Source organism: Carettochelys insculpta, chromosome 8, assembly GCF_033958435.1.
Source record: "Carettochelys insculpta isolate YL-2023 chromosome 8, ASM3395843v1, whole genome shotgun sequence".
Lineage (NCBI taxonomy): Eukaryota > Metazoa > Chordata > Testudines > Carettochelyidae > Carettochelys > Carettochelys insculpta.
In genome coordinates, this window is record NC_134144.1 from 40,124,370 (window position 1) to 40,143,472 (window position 19,103).

At 40.4% G+C, this 19,103-nt stretch overlaps 1 protein-coding gene across 11 annotated transcripts in view; it reads right to left on the reverse strand.

The window, feature by feature from the left end:
- The window catches only part of LOC142016823 (sodium channel protein type 2 subunit alpha), a 100,331-nt gene that overhangs the window by 67,723 nt on the left and 13,505 nt on the right, over positions 1-19,103 (reverse strand). For 3 of the 11 annotated variants that reach the window (XM_075001144.1, XM_075001146.1, XM_075001143.1), the window contains exons 6-14: positions 18,561-18,833; positions 12,282-12,345; positions 11,152-11,293; positions 9,768-9,974; positions 8,753-9,046; positions 6,193-6,573; positions 5,017-5,149; positions 1,696-1,934; positions 366-539 (exon numbers count right to left, since the gene is read on the reverse strand). In XM_075001144.1, coding sequence (XP_074857245.1) covers positions 366-539; positions 1,696-1,934; positions 5,017-5,149; positions 6,193-6,573; positions 8,753-9,046; positions 9,768-9,974; positions 11,152-11,293; positions 12,282-12,345; positions 18,561-18,833 — 1,907 coding nt within the window. Of the gene's footprint in view, positions 1-365; positions 540-1,695; positions 1,935-5,016; positions 5,164-6,192; positions 6,574-8,752; positions 9,047-9,767; positions 9,975-11,151; positions 11,294-12,281; positions 12,348-14,594; positions 14,624-18,530; positions 18,834-19,103 lie in introns of all 11 variants that reach the window. The other 8 variants (XM_075001153.1, XM_075001154.1, XM_075001145.1 and 5 more) reach the window with 6 other exon arrangements.

A 19,103-nucleotide genomic window follows, 5' to 3' on the forward strand; every position in this document is an offset into this window, starting at 1 on the left:
AATAACAACCAGTCCTGTAACACTGTAGAGACTTAGGCTAGCTACACTAAAAGCAAGGAATTCGGATCCTATAGGGTTCTGTCTCACAGATACTATAGGGTTCTCTCTCACAAGCACGGCTGGAACAGAGTGTGGCTGTGGCTGCTCCACCCTCAAGGGAGTAAGATGGCACTCAGAGCACAAGTGCAGTACCCCCATAGAAACTGATATTTAAAAGACTCTGATATCACACACCAAGAGCAGAATCTGTGTGGACAATCAATCAAAGAGAGTCAGTTTACCAATGTACTGTGAGGAAGACGACCTACAGTAGATGCACGTAACCAGTGACTGGGCAATTTAGTGTTGTTTACTAACGTACTTACCAATCTGAATGATCTGAGAACAGATAATCCTTCCACATTTGCAAGACCAAGCTCCATTAAACTAAGGCTAACAATAAAACCATCGAAAATATTCCAACCTTCTTGGAAATAATAATAAGGATCCATAGCAATTATCTTGAGAAACATTTCTGCTGTGAAGATCCCAGTAAAGACCTAAGAGTAAAATATATAGAGTTACTCTAATAATACTGGAGAAGATTTTAGATTAAAAATAATATCAATAATTTTTGACAAATTATATATGTCCAGTGATTCTTACCAAAAGTGAGAGACTTTCTACGACAAACCTACATAGCTTCTAAATATTTCCAAGCACTAATTTAGCAATCAAATTCAGGTGTGAAGCTAAAATATGTCTCACAACAGTTACCTGCTAAATGGGGAACAGCAAAGTAGGGAAAAAAGTCCAAGTCTTCTCTTAAAGACGCGAATAAGCATGCATACAGATTATCACGTAAAACCCATTCTAGTTGTTCTATTATTTCCTTCTCAAATGGCATCTTTGCTTGATTTCTTGAGATAAGGCTATCCTTATTTGAAGCTATATTTTTCCATTTTGATATAGATCTGTACTGAGGATGATGCAACCTTTCTTGACCCTGACCTCTCACAGGATGACCTCCAGAATCCACTGTTAAGCCACTGCAGCATCAGGAATCACCAGCTGTAATACCATGGCTGTGCATTATAAGAGGTCAGACTGGATGATTCTAAGTGTCCCTTTGAATTGTATCTGGATCTATGGTACAAGGTGGGGGAAGTTTCCTCTTCCCTTTTTCACCCCTCATCCATACACTCAAGGCCAAGTACATTCTGACCAAAAAATCTGGGTTCCACTGAACAAGGAAGTGCCCCACAAATAAGGCATAAAGTTGGCATTTTGTAACCACATTGCTATTCATCAACAAGCATGATCCTCTGTAGCCTATCACACTTATTATCATTTCTGGGAGCATGCCTTTCTGTAAGTGAGACCATTGACAGCTGAGAGAGCCATTCAAATATCAGACAAATTTATAGGATCTCCAGTCTCTGTTCCTTACTTATTCTACAACTACAATACATTTTTTGTAGGGGAGTGAGTTAAACCTTTTTACTAGCAATCTGTAGAGGCAAAACTGGAGATATCTTTTTGAGGTCTTTTACAAACACTGCATTAAAGAAGAAACAAACAGTGCAGCTTCAAAATACATAGTTAAAGAGAGCAGCTACCTGTGCACATATTACTGACCTTACAAAATAAGGATATTCAATAATTCTTTCCTAGAGAAATGTACTTGTATGTCATGATACATTATGGAAAACTTACCAGATTTCCGACTGAAAGCACGTGACTAAACTGTTCCGTCATTGGATAATGCTCCATGGCCATAAATAATGTATTTAAAACAATGCAGATAGTAATAGCAAGATCAACAAACGGATCCATCACAATCAAATTTACAATATGTTTTACTTTTAACCATGGAGAGCAGCAATCCCAGATCAAGCATGTGTTAGCAAATTTATACCAACATGGTGGGCATTTCTGCCTGGATTCTTCAAGTTCTAGAGGGAAAAGTGTAAAACAAATGTTAAAAGACAGCACTTCATTATATGAATCAAGTGTTTTTTGCTTTGAAGCCTCAGCTTTCTCCTCAATGTTTAGGTGACAGAAATGGGATGATGAAAGAGAGCCCCTAAGACCCAGATTGATGTCCAGCCAGAGCAAATGTTAAATACTGGAAAAGAGGAACTCAGCCTAACATATTCTAACACTGGTGTTAAAAGAACACTGAATATTCAGTTAATAAAATAACTATCCACAAAACATAATCTAAATAGGAAGCAAATCACAGCTTTAATTCAAAGAATACTATAGCAGAATACTGGTGTACGTGGAAGAGTAATATAGTTCAAATCACATCTTGCCAATGAAGGACTAAAAAGTTTATATTCTTGTTCCAAACAGAGTGCCAGATGACTCCAAACACTGAATTATGGTCCAGAAGCACAGATCTCTAGATCTTGTCCATTTTGCCCTTAGCTACTGCATGATCGATCACTAGACTTACATCTGCAAACTAAACCCCCCTAAACGGAATTTATTATAATCTGCTACTGGGGAAAATGAACCTTATTTGTGCATGTCTTCAGAAACGGTAAACCTCACAAATCTGTACCCGGGGTTGGGTGCTCTGACACAGAAAACACACGTAACTCAAGGTGATTTACAACAGGTGTTAGCAGGACCTACCAACTGTCTCCTGAGAATGGCTTAGTTCAGGCGTACTAGAAGAGCTGGTTAATAAGCCAGCTGGGTATTAGCTAAGTCTGTAGAGCAGATTTATTATTCTTTCCGTAAGTGGTCTCCTTGCCACTAGATGGAACAACACTCCACACTCAGAAGGTGCGTGGATTACTCTATCAGCATCTGATCAGGTGGGACTCCTGCCTGTTTGTCTCTAGACAAGAAGCAAGAGATACACATATATGCCCTTAGCCTTGTCCTCTTGAAACACTAAGGGCTTGTCTACACCAGCTCCCTACTTCGAAGGGAGCATGGTAAGTAGGGTGTTGGGAGTTTCTTAATGAAGTGCTGCACTACATATGCAACACTTCATTAAGCAAATTCCCCCCTCCGGCCACTTCAAAGTGCCAGCTCGCGTCTAGCCACGGCTAACCCGCCGGTACTTCAAAGTGCCCGGGGTACTTCAAAGCCCCTTTACTCCTCAAAATTTTGGAGTACAATACACTACTCATCTAAGCAATGCCTCATCATATATGCTGCTACTTAAATCAATGCTGCAGGGCATGCAATGTCCATACTTTACACGGCATCATAAGTGTCAATGTAGTCTACATTGCTGGAATGATACAACCTCATGTTTATCCTACCTGATCTCACATACTAAACATGTGAGCTGGCTTGTTGTTGGCATCTAAGACCTCTGCAGAAAAGACAGCTGCTGCTCCTTAAAGCAAGAAGTTCTGAGGACCAGCTGGTGCTATTTTCAATGCAGATCTACCAGAAGTTGCAATGGTATCAATGTTAGCATAGGCACTACAAAGAGACCTGATCTGAGCCGAGTTCATTTACATGGCAGCTAGAGCATTAGGGGGTGCTCTAGCTAGCCTTCTTATTTCAGCTTCCTCCCAATGGAATTGCATTTGGGAGAATTTATGTAAAAAGTCTAGCAGTGACACAGCCCTAGGCTTTGACTACACCAGGAGCACTTTACCAGAATAGGACAAATGGATGACTATAATGTCAATGCACTCCTAACATAGATACTTTATACTGCTTCACTAAAACCACCACCATGAGCACAACAGGTATACCAGTCAAACTCAGCTTTGATGGTATAGCTGTGTCACTTAATAGACACTTATAGTAAGTAATTTTCTTCCCCCTATCCCCAGCCTTGGCCCCCTCTCTTCTGTCCTATGTACCTGATTGTCAGTTTTCATTTCAATTTTTTTTGTTTGTATCTCTCTGTTATATAATTGTTATGCTAATTCACTTTCACCACTATTTCTAGTACAACACTATCTCCAGATCTGAAGAAGTGGGTCTACCCCATGAAAGCTCATCACCTAATAAATTACTTTGTTAGTCTTTAAAGTTCTACATGACTGCTTTTTTGTTTTGTTAAGATACAGACTAACACAGTTACCTCTCTGTGACAATCCAAAATCAAACAGTGAGGGTGTGTCTACACTTGCATTCCTCTTTCAAAAGAGGTATGCAAATGAGGTAAATGGAAAATGCAAATGTGGTATAAATTTGCATACTCCACACCTCATTTGCATATTCTGATTTCAAAAGAGCTTGTTTCGAAAGAAGAAAGCCAGTGTAGGTGCTGCTCTTTCGAAAGTTAACCCCATTTTCAAAAGAATCCTTCTTCTCATTAAATAAAGGGAAGAAGGATTCTTTCGAAGATGGGTTTACTTTTGAAAGAGCAGCATCTACATTGGCTTGCTTCTTTCGAAAGAAGCTCTTTCAAAATTAGAATATTTAAATGAGGTGTGGAATATGCAAATTTATGCCTCAATTGCATTTTATTTATCTCATTTGCATACCTCTTTCAAAAGAGGAATGCAAGTGTAGACACAGCCCAAGTGTGTGAGAGAGCCAGGAGTAAAAGCCTGGTGTCTTAACTCACTGTCCTGTGTTTTAGCCATCAAGCCACCCCTTCTCATATACTTTCAGGCCGTGGCTACATTAGCCCCCACCTTTTGAAAGGGATATGCTAATGACCCACTTCGGCAGATGCTAATGAGGCACTTCATGAATATGGGGGAAAACCAAATGGGAAGAAGGGGCTTTCAAAGTCCGGAGGTCCTTTCAAAAGGCCCCTGTCTACACAAGCAGCGTGTGTTTTAAAAGTGGCACTTTCGAAATGTGTGCAGCCACCATTATGCTAATGAGGTGCTGCATATTCATGGAAGCACCTCGTTAGCATCTGATGAAGTGGCTCATTAGCATACCCCTTTCGAAAGGTGGGGACTAGTAGCCATGGCCTTAAGGTAAGGAAGTCTAGTGTTGCAGAGTTAGCTATTTATGAAAATGATTTTTCTTGTTGCATCACAAATCAAAAACAAAACTAGGAAACATACTTAATCACACCAAACATACAGTGCTACATACCTTCCATTGTATTCGTGAGTATGCTGGCTATACTCAGTGCTCTTTGCCTTGCACTGGGCTCTGTCAGGAAATCCATAGAAATCTGATAAGAACTCGTCCGTCTCTTTCTTAATTCTGTTTCTGTTGTGGTACCCTGAAAATAAAATGCTGATAAAACAGACTGTAATCATGTACTTTGATTTACTAGGCAAACACTGCATGGATTCTATAAAAATTTGTTTTCAGGAAAAAGAAGACTGCGTAAGTTCATCTCCCTGTATACGCATTTCATTTAAGTCCAAGTTCAGCTAGAAATTTAAGCACTTGCCTAACTAAGTATGCGAATAGCCACAATGACTTCAACAGGGCTACCAGCATGCTTAAAGGTAGGCATGTGTTTATAAACTTTCCCATTCATGTTCAATTTGCATTGTATTAGACTATTTTAAAATTTGAGAAAAGTTCCACAAAATTTGGCAGTGAGCTTTATCATAAACATCTTTCTAAATATGTGGCCATACTTTTTCATAAATCTGTACCTGCACAGCCCTTGTGGATAGGCAGCTGTCTGTGCAAGAGGGCTATGCACGACTTTTGGTTTCATTCTTCATTTAGATTGAATATATGTACTTTAAGACTATGCTTAAGTTTTCAAACCAAAATCAAAGGACAAGAAATGTCTTATCACACTGAAATTTATAAAAAAATTAACCTATAATAATCTTGAATTGACAGAGTTATGCTATCACAACCCATTCAAAATAAACACTATTTTATTGACATAGGTACGCATAATAATGGGTATTCATAATGGAAGTTACACCATGGCTTAATTTATTCTGTTAATTATATGTAATCCATTAATCATTTTTGTAATTTTTGACATCCAAGTTAAAATGTGCTTACTATCCTGGATGTACAATACAGCCATTTTTCTTATTACATTATTTATTATTTTATCTCATTAATTCCAAGTGTATTAACAAGTATGCTCATGCATTTCATTACAGATTGGGAGACAAATTTCAGTTGTTAGCCTGCATCAGTAGTGGAGAATATTAAAGTATTAAAATAGGCAAAATCATTCACAACTTGACCAACCAGTGATCATTCCCACATGATCTTGTTTTGTAGAAATACAAGCTGGTGTAGTAAGAACAGGACACTTTGCCTGAAACTATCAAGAAACTTATCTACAGTCATACAACAGCCACTACTGGCAATGATCACCTCTGGGAGAAGCTGTCCAGTAGGTGATGTAAGAGCTGGAGGTCCACCAACTAAAGAAACGACTCCATTGCAATCTACAGTGCTGTGCATCTTCCCATTTGCTGGTAGCACTGGTACCATCCTGGATGACCTACTGGCCTGACTAATGTTACTGTTGCGGCGTTCACCATGTCTATGAGGAACAAAGAGAGAACCTCTTCTACTCTCATTGTCTTCAAAAGTGCTGTGTTCATCATCGGCAAAGTCATTTTCTGATCCTACATCCTTTGCTCGACCTCTGAAGCTGAAAAGACTTGTTCTACTGCTGCGCCTTGGGGAAAACAGGGAGCCACGAATACTCAGCAAAGACTGAAGGAAAACAAAATTATATCATTATTAGCTATTTTTCATATGGGAAAATAAAGAGTTAATGGGTGCATCTACACTAGGAACCAACTTCGAAGTTAACTTCAAAGTTAGGCTCCACATAGAAGTAGCTAGCAAAGAGTCCACATGCATTTTCCCTTACTTTGAAGTTAACTTTGAAGTAGGGAGCCTAACTTTCAAGTCCTTACTCCATTCCTGAGAATGGAGTAGTGCCCTACTTCGAAGTTTAACTTTGCAGTAGGGTTGTTTGTAGATGCTATACTTAGAAGTTGCTTACTTCGAAGTTATTTTTGTAGTGTAGACACAGCCGATATGTTCTAAAAACTTTGCCACAGACAAAGGAACATACTCTCTCTCTCTCTCTCTCTCTCTCTCTCTCTCTCACACACACACACACACACACACACTCTTTTAGACAGCTTGGAAGTAAAACTAATCACAGAGTGCACACAGGTGATTGTCACTGTCCATGCTTACTTTACTACTTAGAAAAATAAGATCAATTAGTTTTATTACCGTAAAAAATGCTGTTATATGAAGTTGCTTCTCAGACTCTTTACATTTTATTGCAGGCTGTTCAAAATTCAATAAAACGGAAGCTAGACTGTTATTGATTCCTACTTTATCTGAATGCTTGGGTGAATAAATTTTTTGCAAATTTCATGGGCCCTAGTTTTTACTGATAGACAGCCAATAAATATGAGTTACTTGAAGAAATGTAAATATTTTCCTAGATATTATCCTTTTAGCCTCCAACCCTGCAAGGAGTTCCCACAGGTTTTTAACATTTGCATTTCCTTAAGCAAATGCTAACAAAGGTCATGTTGCAAAGACGTATATGCAAATAGATAAATTTACTTGTGTAAGTAATCCCACTGAATTTGATGGGGCTACCCATGAGTGTAAATTTAGTTACATGCGCGAGTCTTTTGAGGCTCACACCTCAAGTTATAATCCAAACCAGTAACCATTTTAGCACGTGTATAAGTTTACTTATATGAGTACACCTCTTGACTTTAACAATTATGTATGGATTCTGAAGAAGTGGGTCTTACCCACAAAAGCTCATTATCTCAGAAATAAATTTCTTAGTCTTTAAGATGCTACAGGACAGCTTGTTTTTTGTGAGGCTATAGACTAACATGGCTACCCCCCTATACTATATATGGCCATTTTTATTATGATTTAATTAGTAACACAGTGGACTATTTTGCACTTATGGCAACATGTAGAGAACACGTAGATAACAGCAGCAGCGAAAAGGGGGTTGTGTCCACATTTCAGTGTGTAGCTCTGCAAGCCAATGAAACACTGGAAGTTGGGAAGTAGAGGGACATTACATTGGTAAAAATGCAGGGTAGAAGTGGTTAGAGAACAGGTAGAGTGAATACCATAAAGTTCTGTTATGTCTTTACTTATATGAGCAGTGGCTCATCAGCTACATCACTGTTTACACCTGTGCTGGGGCAAGGGGGCATACAGTGGCTGTATTCTATATAACACCAGCAATGTAGACATAGCCTTAGCTGATGGAGTGATACCACCTGGTATTGCTATCCTATTTCACTGTAAGGCTATGTCTACACTACAGAGTTTTGTCAACAAACCTGGTATTTTGTTGACAAAACCCACAGAGCATCCACGTTCCCAAGACGTTCTCTTGACAGTAAATTGACAGAATGTGGCACTTCTAGCGACAGCCTTCTGCTGCTACGCTATGAGGCAGAATGCCTCTGTCGACAGAAAGCCAGTCTGGACGTTCTGAGGGGGTGGCCTTTTATTGACAAACAGGGCTTCCGGGACACCACACAGACCTGTCTGCTGTGGTTCCAGTTGGCTGTTCTATTGAAAGAGTAGCTGGGCTATTTGGCCCTCCCTGTCAACAGAGTGGATCGCTCTTTTGATTCACTTGGTAGTCTGGCAGTAATCTATCTACAGAAATTTTGTCAGAAGATATCTTCTGACAGAAACATCTGTCGACAGATTGCTCTGGTGTAGACATATGCCATGTGTTTAAGAAAAAGGGCTGACCATTTCAAAATATACTGAAGACTTCGTAACACCTCTGAAGGATTAAGGATGTTAAGCTTGTGTCCTTACAAGTACTGCACTCTCCATGACAAAGAGACTATGATGGAATAAACTGATGCTACTACTGTACCTGATGTGGAGAAGAGAATCTCTTTTCATATGTCAGCCTGTTTCCTTCAATAGAGAATCGGAAACCTTTCCTTCTAATGCTATCTTCTGATTCAGATTTGCGAAATTCTTCCTCATCTTTCTCCTCTCCTTCAGACTGCTCCTTCTGTTTTCTCTTTTTCCTTCTGTTCCTTCTCTCTTTAGCACTCTTTGAACTCAATTTTGATGCTTCAGAAGAACTTTCAGAGAATCCTCCTACTCCTCCTACTCCACTGAACTCTCTTGAATCAGCTGCTACTGCAGCAGCTGCTGCTGCCTGTTTTGTCACAAAGTTACACATAATTACAATGTACAACTCAAACATTTTTAATTTACTTAAAGTGCGTGACTTTGATGGTTGTGATAATGAAGCACAAATCCCACTTCACAAAGCATACTATATTGCACAAAACACCTTTTTGTCAATGTGCAAGGAACAACAGGTAAACAATGATTCTTCTTACAGTTTTTGTTGGTTTAAAGGAGAGAGAGCAACTCAGCATTTTTGCAATGAGTTCATCTCCTTGCAAATTCTATCTTATCCAGCAGACAAACTACACAAAGTTCAGGGAGTGCAAAGAAAATATAAAAGAGGGTTAGACTGGAGTTATTATTTGTCTATTGCCAGGGTGGCTGACAGACTTGTCAGGCCCCTGTACAAAGAGGGAGGAAGGCTGGCTCTGCATTCCTGTGAGAGGTGGGGCCTCAGGTTGAAGGGGTGGGGCTGGGTGCAGTCAGCCTTCAGCATTGCCCAGACCATGCCGCGCCATAATCCCACTCCACAGGCAGCCCTGAGAGCTGCCCAGAGCATACCTTGTGGCACTCCAGTGGCCCCAGGCCCTTTCAAATCACCAGGCCCCAGGGCAATTTCTTCCTGTCTATTGCTCACCTTTGTTCAGGGGATGTGTTTGTTGTGGGGGGAAGTAATTTACTACTGTGAAGCGGGGGATGTGTGCATAATCTTGCATTAAAGTAGCAATTTTGAATTACAAAGGTACCTGAGCTTCTTCTTGTTGTTTTTTCAGCTGTTCAAGCATCTGCTGAAATTCTGCCTCCTTCTGCTCTGCCTCTTCCATGGTTGCTTGATTCTGTTCTTCATAGGCCATAGCAACAACAGCCAGGATCAAGTTAATCAGATAGAAAGAACCCAGGAAAATCACCAGAACAAAAAATATCATGTATGTTTTGCCAGCAGCACGTAGCGTCTGAGGAAAAACAGAAAAAAACAGCTTTATCAGTTTTTTAAGGTTACTACATAGTGTGGAGAACTTTACACTTTATAATATAGTAACGCACAATTCTATTAAAATAGAGGTTCTTGTGTTGATACAACAGATTTCAGATAACTCATATAGTTTTTCTATATAAAAATATTTTGTCATATTATGTTCATAAATGCAAAACTGGAGTTATGTGGGCACCACACAACAATCTCTTCTGAGAGATACGATTTTGCATCTCAACTGTATCACAATTTCTACTGGAAACTGGAGCTTTAAGCAGAATCAGCTGCCACCGCTCTCCACCTACAGTGTTTTTTTTTCCAGCAGATCTACATAGTAGAAGGCTTGCACCTTATTTTTCCACACCTATGGAAGATAAAGGCAGGATCTGTCCCTCAAGGGGAAAGCCCAGTATAGTGAGCCACACAACACTGGACCAGGAGACAGACATGACTCTGGTATTCACTGAGGCTGTATCTACACTTGCATTCCTCTTTCGAAAGAGGTATGCAAATGAGGTAAATCGAAAATGCAAATGAGCTACACATTTGCATATCTGACACCCTCAATTGCATATTATTATTTTGAAATAGCTTGTTTCGAAAGAAGAAAACCAGTGTAGACACTGCTCTTTCGAAAGTGAACCCCATCTTCCCATAACAAAGGGACGAAGGATTTTTTCAAAGATGGGGTTTACTTTCAAAAGAGCAGTGTCTACACTGGTTTTCTTCTTTCGAAAGAAGCTATTTTTAAATAAGAATATGTAAATGAGGTATCGGATATGTAAATTTGCAACTCATTTGCATTTTTGATTTACTTCATATGCCTACCTCTTTCAAAAGAGGAATGCAAGTGCAGACACAGCCTGACTGTGTTTGTGCAAGATTCTTTAGCAATCTGGGTTCATATATCCACCTTAATACAGTTGTTCTTGATTACCAAGAATTATTGTTATTATTTATGTACACTTCACTATAAGCTAAGAGTCACAGTCATAAAACAAGGAGTCACTCCATTGGTCCAGGTAGCTCAGAAACACAAAACAAAAAGACAGTTCTTGGCTCAAGCATTCTCAGGAATATATGGATGAAAAGTACTATGTAAATGCTATGTTGTAGTTGTGGTAGCAGTAATAGTGTTTATTTTAGTGGATCCGCACCAGCTGATAAAGATTCTCCCAAAAGTCCTGAGTCATCAGTCGAAAGAGTGACAAGAATGCCCAGCTGAATGTGTCAAAGCTTGTGTAGCCATAGTTGGGGTTCCTACCAGCTTTCACACAAATATATCCTTCTGGACATTGACTACAAAAGAAGAAGAAATGCTGTTTTAAACAGATACTCCAAATCATTGCACTCTACATTACTCCACCAAAATATTCAGAAATATGAATTGCCATATACAGTCACTTACTCAGGATGAAATTATCAGCTAAAATTTTACTCTACAAAACAGTCCTATAAATGATGCTCTAAGGTTAACAAAGATAAAATAAATTAGAAAAGTAAAAATATGCTATTTTCTAACAAACTCTTCAGGGTTTTAATGATAAAGTTTATAATAAATTATCCTTCCCATTCATGCTCTTGAGTCTAACAAACTTCTTGTCTGTCAGTGTATGTCCTGTGGATATGCAAGAATGACCACCTGCATGGCTGATAATGACGCTAGCCAACCAGATGGCGGCAAATTCTTGTGCTCAAAGAATGTGAATGGCTACTGAGGCTCTATGCTACAGTGATCCTTTGAAAGAAATTCCTCTGGAAGACTTCTTCTGAAAAGACTTCTTTCAAAAGAGCTCATCCACACACAAAAAGGTGTATTGAAAAAAATTGATCTGTTCTTTCCATAGAGAGCGTGCACACAGCTCCTGCTCTTTTGAAAGAATGGGACAGGGATTGAAAAATCCAGCACCATGAGCACTGCTCTTTCAAAAAAAGGGGCTCTTCCTCATCTGGGAGAGGAAGAGGATCACCGGAAAAAGTGCTGCATTCTGATTTAATATCGAGAGAATGTATTTTGTATTTAGTCATGCCGTAGGAAATTTCAAAAGAGCCCCAGCTTCTTAGAAAAAATCTCGCTAGTGTAGATGTAGCCTCAGGTAGAACCATTGCAAATTCAAGTCATGTTGATGCTGATACTCGGTATCATACTCCAGAAACTTTGCTGATTTGGAAGAATACGCTGTTGAAGATACTACAGCAGGTTGTCCACGTGAATTTTCCTAAATTACATTTATATAACTGTTTTCATAAATGACAATAAAACATAAATAAAAAGACATTTTCATACCCTGCATCTGAGCTATTACCACACAGGAGAGCATCATTTTGTCCTTCCAAAAAGTAAAAATGACCTGTTTAAAGAGAAAAAGTGGGAGTGGGGGGAAACTAAGGTGAATACACTATAAAAACTTTTTAGTCACCACATAAAGAAAGCATTTAAAACTCAATTTAAGATTACAAAATATAAATTTCTGTGTATACAGGAAATGAATGAAACCACAAAATGGAAACCACAAACACAATTTCAGGAGAAAAAGGATTATGTTAGAACCAGGGAAGAAGCAAAAAATAATGTTTTTGACAAACAAAAGATTTTCTAATATGCAGAGAAAATGTTTAATGCAAGTAATAGTACAATAGAATTTTGTTAAGCCATACAAATGATTTTGAGACCCTCTGCGGATTACCAAATTTCATATATTTGCAAATAACTGAACAAGTGCCATGGAAAAATAGAAGGATGATGAATCAACACAATTTATTTGTCCATACAGTTAATATTAAGTATTTATGATATTTCATAGGCTACTACTTTATTACACTGCAATTTGTCAAAGTAAAGTAACATAAGAACTCCATACAGTATGCTACTGTTAAACCATGGTTTTGAGTCAGTAGACAAAGTGTGGGTGGGTGTCCATGCACCACTTGAGTGCATGGAGGGGCAGGGGCGGGGGGCTGGGGAAGAACAAATAACCGAACAAAATTCTTTAGTGATGTAAATGGGTCCATGCTCTACTGCATTTAGAAGCTTCACACGTGAGATAATTTTTACCTAGCTATAAAGATGGTCAAAATTCAGTCCTTTAAAGCCCATGATTTGCTGAAACAGCACATCAGCAAAGGGCTAGATTATGCAATTCTTACAGACAAGTCCTTACTCTACCAAGCATCCTGACTGTTATAAATAGAATCATTTTAAAAACAAGTGATCATCAATGTGGGTCAGAGTTGCACAATCCAGCCCAATATAAAGGTGAAGAACTGTGAGATAGGAATGTACTGTTTAGAATTAGCAGAGTTTTCTTTTTTGGTTTCTTACAAGCAATATACCCCAATATCTGTTTTTGATCTAAAGTCTCACAGGAGTAAGCGGAACAGAGAATACTTGTATCTGGAATCAAAACCAAAAACATCTATTTTTTGTGGGCATTCATGGGTAAAATTGCACTTATTGTGTCCTTCCTACTGATCCCACTCCCTAGATCACCTCGTTGTGACTAGTCGGCTTGTGTGTTCCATTGAACCTGAGAGTGATGCCCCAGGGAGTCTTGTGTTCTCAGCAGGGTCACCCATGGCAGCAAGATCAAGGGGGAGGGTCCAGCCAAAGAGCAATCATAAAAGTCCTCAATGGCAGAAGAGGCAGAGGATTGCAAAGGTAATGCTACAATGGCTGTGAAGGTGGATGAAGGCTGCAGTAGACAGGAGACTCCCCGCTGTCATGGATTCCATGCTATTGAACCTAAGTTTTCTATCCGTTAAGAACTGTTGGTGGCTGCAGTGCAACTGTCCCCACACACTTTAAAAGAAGTCACGCGTGGGTGTCTTCCTCAATGTGTGGTGAATGGCAACGGGAGCAGCATTGTGAAATTTGGAGGCTTTTAGTCATGACTCAGCATGTAAGTGGCAGATGTACACATCAGTCATTCTGTTCCGAGGACTGAGGTGGTAGAACAGTTTGGTTGCTGCATCGACGACTGAGCAGCCCTATTTAGAATCCATTCTTCTCACCCCACATGGGGAGGGGGCTAGAAAAGGTGCCCTAAACGTAGTTCCCTTCAGTCCTCCTGACTGGATAATTGCATCTAGTGGGTTCACCTCCACGTGGTCAAAATTGAACAGTAAACTTTGGAAAGTGGAATATTGGGCCTCTAATAGACAACCCAGACAGTGAAAGACCCGAAAGATGCATGGGTATTATCACCCACGAGCTGTGATAATTCAACATTAATATTGCTGCCCTGGCAAAAACACATAGACCAGAAGAAGGACAGCTAAAAGAAGAAGGCAGAAGCTACACATTTTTGTGGAAAATATCAGAGAGGTAACCATGTTAGCCTGTATCTTCGAGAACAACAAGAAGTCCTGTGGCACCTTATAGACTAACAGATATTTTGGAGCATAAGCTTTCACGGGCAAAGACCTGACTCGTGAATCTGATGAAGCGGGTCTTTGCCCACGAAAGCTTATGCTCCAAAATACCTAGTAGTTTAAAAGGTGCCATATGACTTCTTACTTTTCTGGAACAGAACCCCAAAGGAAGAAACATGAATTTATGGAGTAGGATTTGCCATAAAAAACAAACTGACAAAGATTCTATCTGAAGTCCCTGTCAGCATCCAGGAGCATCTCTTGACTCGCCACTTGAAACTTGCCAAAAACTAACAGGCAACTGTCATTAGTGCTTATGCACCAACTCCAGATGCCAAAGATGATTGTGAAGGAGAAGTTCTACACCCAACTGGACACAGTCCTGAAAGACATACCCAAAGAAGACACCAAGACCACCAAGAAGAAGAAAGAGATGTAAGGTATATTCTTTGACCTTTTGTCCCATTGTGAATTTACTTGTGACGGAATATTGGCTTTACTTCTTGTAGAATAAAACTATTCTTGGAGGAAAACTGGCCTTGAGGCATAGACAAAAGATTGCTCTTATAAAATCAGATAATACCCTACTTGCAACATATTGGGCCAGATGAATGACTCATCTTAAAATACCCATGGGAGAAAAAATCAGTTTGGTTTATAATAGATAACTCATATTACTTATGAAGAAATGCCTGGAAAATGTAGATCATGGCAATGTATGATTGGTTTAGAGAATCTGATTTCTGGCCCACTTTCTAATTAATAGCAGTAATTAACAATTTAAACATACCAGCTAACTATGAGAATAAGCTGAAGTGTAATGAGAGGCACAGAATTCTAAATATCCCTAAACCAGATTCTTGCCCCCAATCAAGTGGTGTAAAAGGATCAGCAATTTACCCTATCTCCCCTGTTTGAATTCCCCTGGAATGGGGACTCTGATAGATGTAGTATTGGCAGAAAGAGCACAACTGTTGGTGCAGGTGGCAGAGAGGAGGAATAGCCAGAGTGAGATGTTTTCTGGTTGTCACCAGAAAATCCATTATTCCTTATGCGTACAACATTTTAATACTCACTGCAGTGAATCTTAGTGACCAGGTCAACTGACTTCGGTTACAGCTATGATGCTAAAATCTATTGCATAAACAGTTTGGTTCAGGCTGGAGCACATGTTCTTAAGCCATGGACAGGAGTAGATTTCAGAGCCAGATCTCCATTCTGGGACATAAGGGTTTTTGTGCCATAGTGTGAGCCCAAGTCTGTAGACACAGGCTCTGAGATTCACTGCTGCAGGTTTTAAAATGCAGTGTGTACTTACTTTTATGAACCATTGTGAACTGGGCCACTTTCAGCTAGAGACTCAAGGAACTGTAACAAGCTCCTTGACCATATCTCTACTTTACTGCATTTAGCATAAGCTGGCCACAATAGAGAACCAAACAGACAATAAGCAGACCTTATGCCCCAAGTGTCTTAAAGAAAAACTGTAGTTCCACTCTAAGGGTTCATCTAATAACTATATTTAAAGAGGAAGAATGGTGCAGTATTTAGGGCACTAGCCTGGGACTCAAAACGCTTAGGTTCAATTTTCTGCTCTATCACAGACTTCCTGGTACAGGTTGCACCCCTTAACACAGCACCCTTGGAACCTGACTGGTCCCTGAGAAGAGAATTTGCCAAGTAAAGGGAGGTCCCCTGCCTCCAGCCACCCAGTCTGCTGCTCCTCCCTGCTGCCAGCTCCACTTTTGTCTTCCCACCCCCATCTCCAGCCCCGTGGCCCTCTTACCTGCTGCCCAGATCTTGGGCTGACACCAGCCGGCCATGCTCAGCCTGTTGGCTCAGGAGGGTGGCTCCAGTCCCAGCTGAGCTGCCAGACATGGCCCCATAGGCACCACTGCCTGTTCTAGCCTTGGCTGCATGAGTGCTGGACGTGACCATGGCCCTGTGGGTGTTTGCTGTGGCTCTTCTCCTGTGGGTGCTGGACATGGCTGTGCTCTGGCCCTGACTGGACTGCCAGTGCAACCCCAGCCCCATGCTAATGCCGGTGCAGCCCCAGCCCTGTGTAAGATGGCTCCAGCCTTGCCCCAGGTGCTGGCTCTGACCCCAGCCTAGCCACCAGGGGCAGGCTGTGACCACAGCCAGACTACTGGTGCAGCCCTGGCCCAGCAGGCATCAGGCTCAGCCCCAGCACAGCTGCTGGTGTGGCCCCAGTCCTGTGGAGGCCAGCTCTGACTGGGGACACAGGCCCTACGAGGTCCCCAGCCCTGTGGGTGCTGGCTCCAGACCTGGAGGCTTGCTCCAACCCTGGCCAGGCTCCTGGTGGGATCCTGGCCCAAGCCCCTCAGGCACTGGACACGGCCATAGCCATTGCCCCATGGTCACCGGCTTGAGCCCCAGCCCCAAGGCCACTGCAGGTGCAGCTCTGGCCCTGGTGCTGTGGAGGTTGGTTTCTGCCCTGCCCAGGGTGCCAGCTCCAGTCCCAGCCCAGCCACCAGGGTTGGCTGTGACCCCAGCCCACTGCTGTTATGGCCCTAGCCCAGTGGGCACTAGGTTCAGCGTGGATCAGGTTGCTGGTGTGGCCCCAACCCCACAGAGGCTGACTCCAGCCAGAGACACAAGCTCTGCCAGGCTTCTCTGCCCACGGTGGCCAGGCTTCACTATTACTGGGCTCCAACTGGCTCTCCCCCTAATAGCCACCAACCCGGGATCTTTGGTCCAGTAACATCTGTGGTCATGCTGGATCATCGATGTTGTCAGACCAGAGAACGCCGGTTTTGGGTGGTTCAACCTGTCCTTAGTATAGGATTTTAAAAGCATCTAGATGCCTAATTCTTATTTATTAGGATGAGACTTCTGAAAACCCCCACTAGGTGCCCATCTGCATCACTAAGCACCTAAATAGCACTGAAAATTCTGGCCTTTAGTTTTGTGGCTCAATTCCCCATGTGTAAATTGGAGATAACAGTACAGACAAGGGTAAAGAGAGGATATATATATTACAAGATGGTGTGTCACTTAAATGTTATGGTTACAGGGGTAAGTATATTAGACACTATTACAATATAAGTTAAATCACTAAACTTGAAAGTAAGTATAATAAAGTAGATAATTAACAATCAGGAAATGAGCTGACACCTTGCCAGTAATGATACAGATTAGGACAAAGGAAATACAGATCACTATGTCAATGCATGGCAAAGACTTTCAGAGTTGTTCTGGACTGATTCTCATGATTTGTATCAACATCTTTTGTTTGTAAATGTAACAGTTTGTGCTTCTAAACAGCTGCCATTCTGAGACAGTCCAAATACTGCACTGGTTCCTGTACCATCATTTAAATCATTATAAAAATAATAGGATATTGATACTAAGTGTTAGGTCATTGATTGATCACAGATTACAAAGAAACTAACAACTGTGTAATATGAAAACTCTCACTTATTCCTTCAGACTGACTCAATTGGAGAGATTAGTTGTATGTTTTCAAAGCCATCTTTAAGAATTTTTAAGGGAAATTATAACATGCAGAGATAACATGATGATGATTTACTGATAAAGAATTTTAATCCACACTCAGAGTGATATTTTTCTGTATATAACACCTTCTTGAGTTGTACCAGAGCTACTGGATCTTTAACTTTTTCATGTTTTTAAATCTGGTTAGTCTGCTTTAGTCAACAGAAAGACAATAGGGCTATATCTACAGTACAGAGATGTTTCGAAAGAAGCTCTTCTGGAATATCTCTTCTGAGAGAACTTCTTTCAAAAGAGAGCATCCATACACAAAAAAGTGGATCAAAAAAGCTATCTGTTCTTTTGAAAGGGAGTGTCCACGCAGTCCCCACTCCCTTTCAAAAGAACAGGCCACGGATTGAAAAATCAGGCCCCGTGAGGACTGCTCTTTCAAAAATAAGGGCCTGTGTCTACATATATTTTCTTTCTAAAGAAGCTTTTGAAAGGGGTCACTCTTTCTGAAACAGGAAAGGAACTGCTATTTCAAAAGATGCACCACTTTTTTTCAGTTTACTTTCGAAAGAACACTTTTTGTATGTAGATGGCCCACGGGATCTTTCGAAAGAGCCCCCTTCTTTCGAAAGAACTTGCTAGCGTACATGCAGCACAGCACTACGTTTTTCTATCTGTTTTTAAATCTTCAAGATAAAACAAAGTAATGAATTATATTTTAAATTCTTACTTTTGTCCTCAATGTACTCCTCCCAATTAAATGTGCTCACTGTTGTATTAACATATGTTCCATTTTCTCCTATTGTGCTATTAAAGTAGGAAACAATATTTATTTCCAAAGTGGAATTGTCTGGAGGCCACTGTAAGCATTTATGCCTCAAGTTGCCCATGAACAGCTGCAGCCCTATTAGTGCAAATACACTCAGACAAAACACAGTCAGGATCATTACATCTGAGAGCTTCTTCACAGACTGAATTAGGGCTCCCACGATAGTCTTCAAGCCTACAGACATAAAAAAGATTTTTATTATTATGTTAAACAGACACTAAACATATAAAATATTATGTGTTTTTTTCCTTACAAGATAAAGATTTCATGCAGAATGACAAGTAAATGATTCTAATGTTTGTGATACAGTCAATTTGATGAAAAGCCTGATTGTTCGTGATAATGAATGAAAAGCTAAATAGGTTTACGTTAATTTGAGATTTGTGTATGGAAATAAAACATATATATTTCTAAATACATCGATAATGCCAAAACAAGGAATTC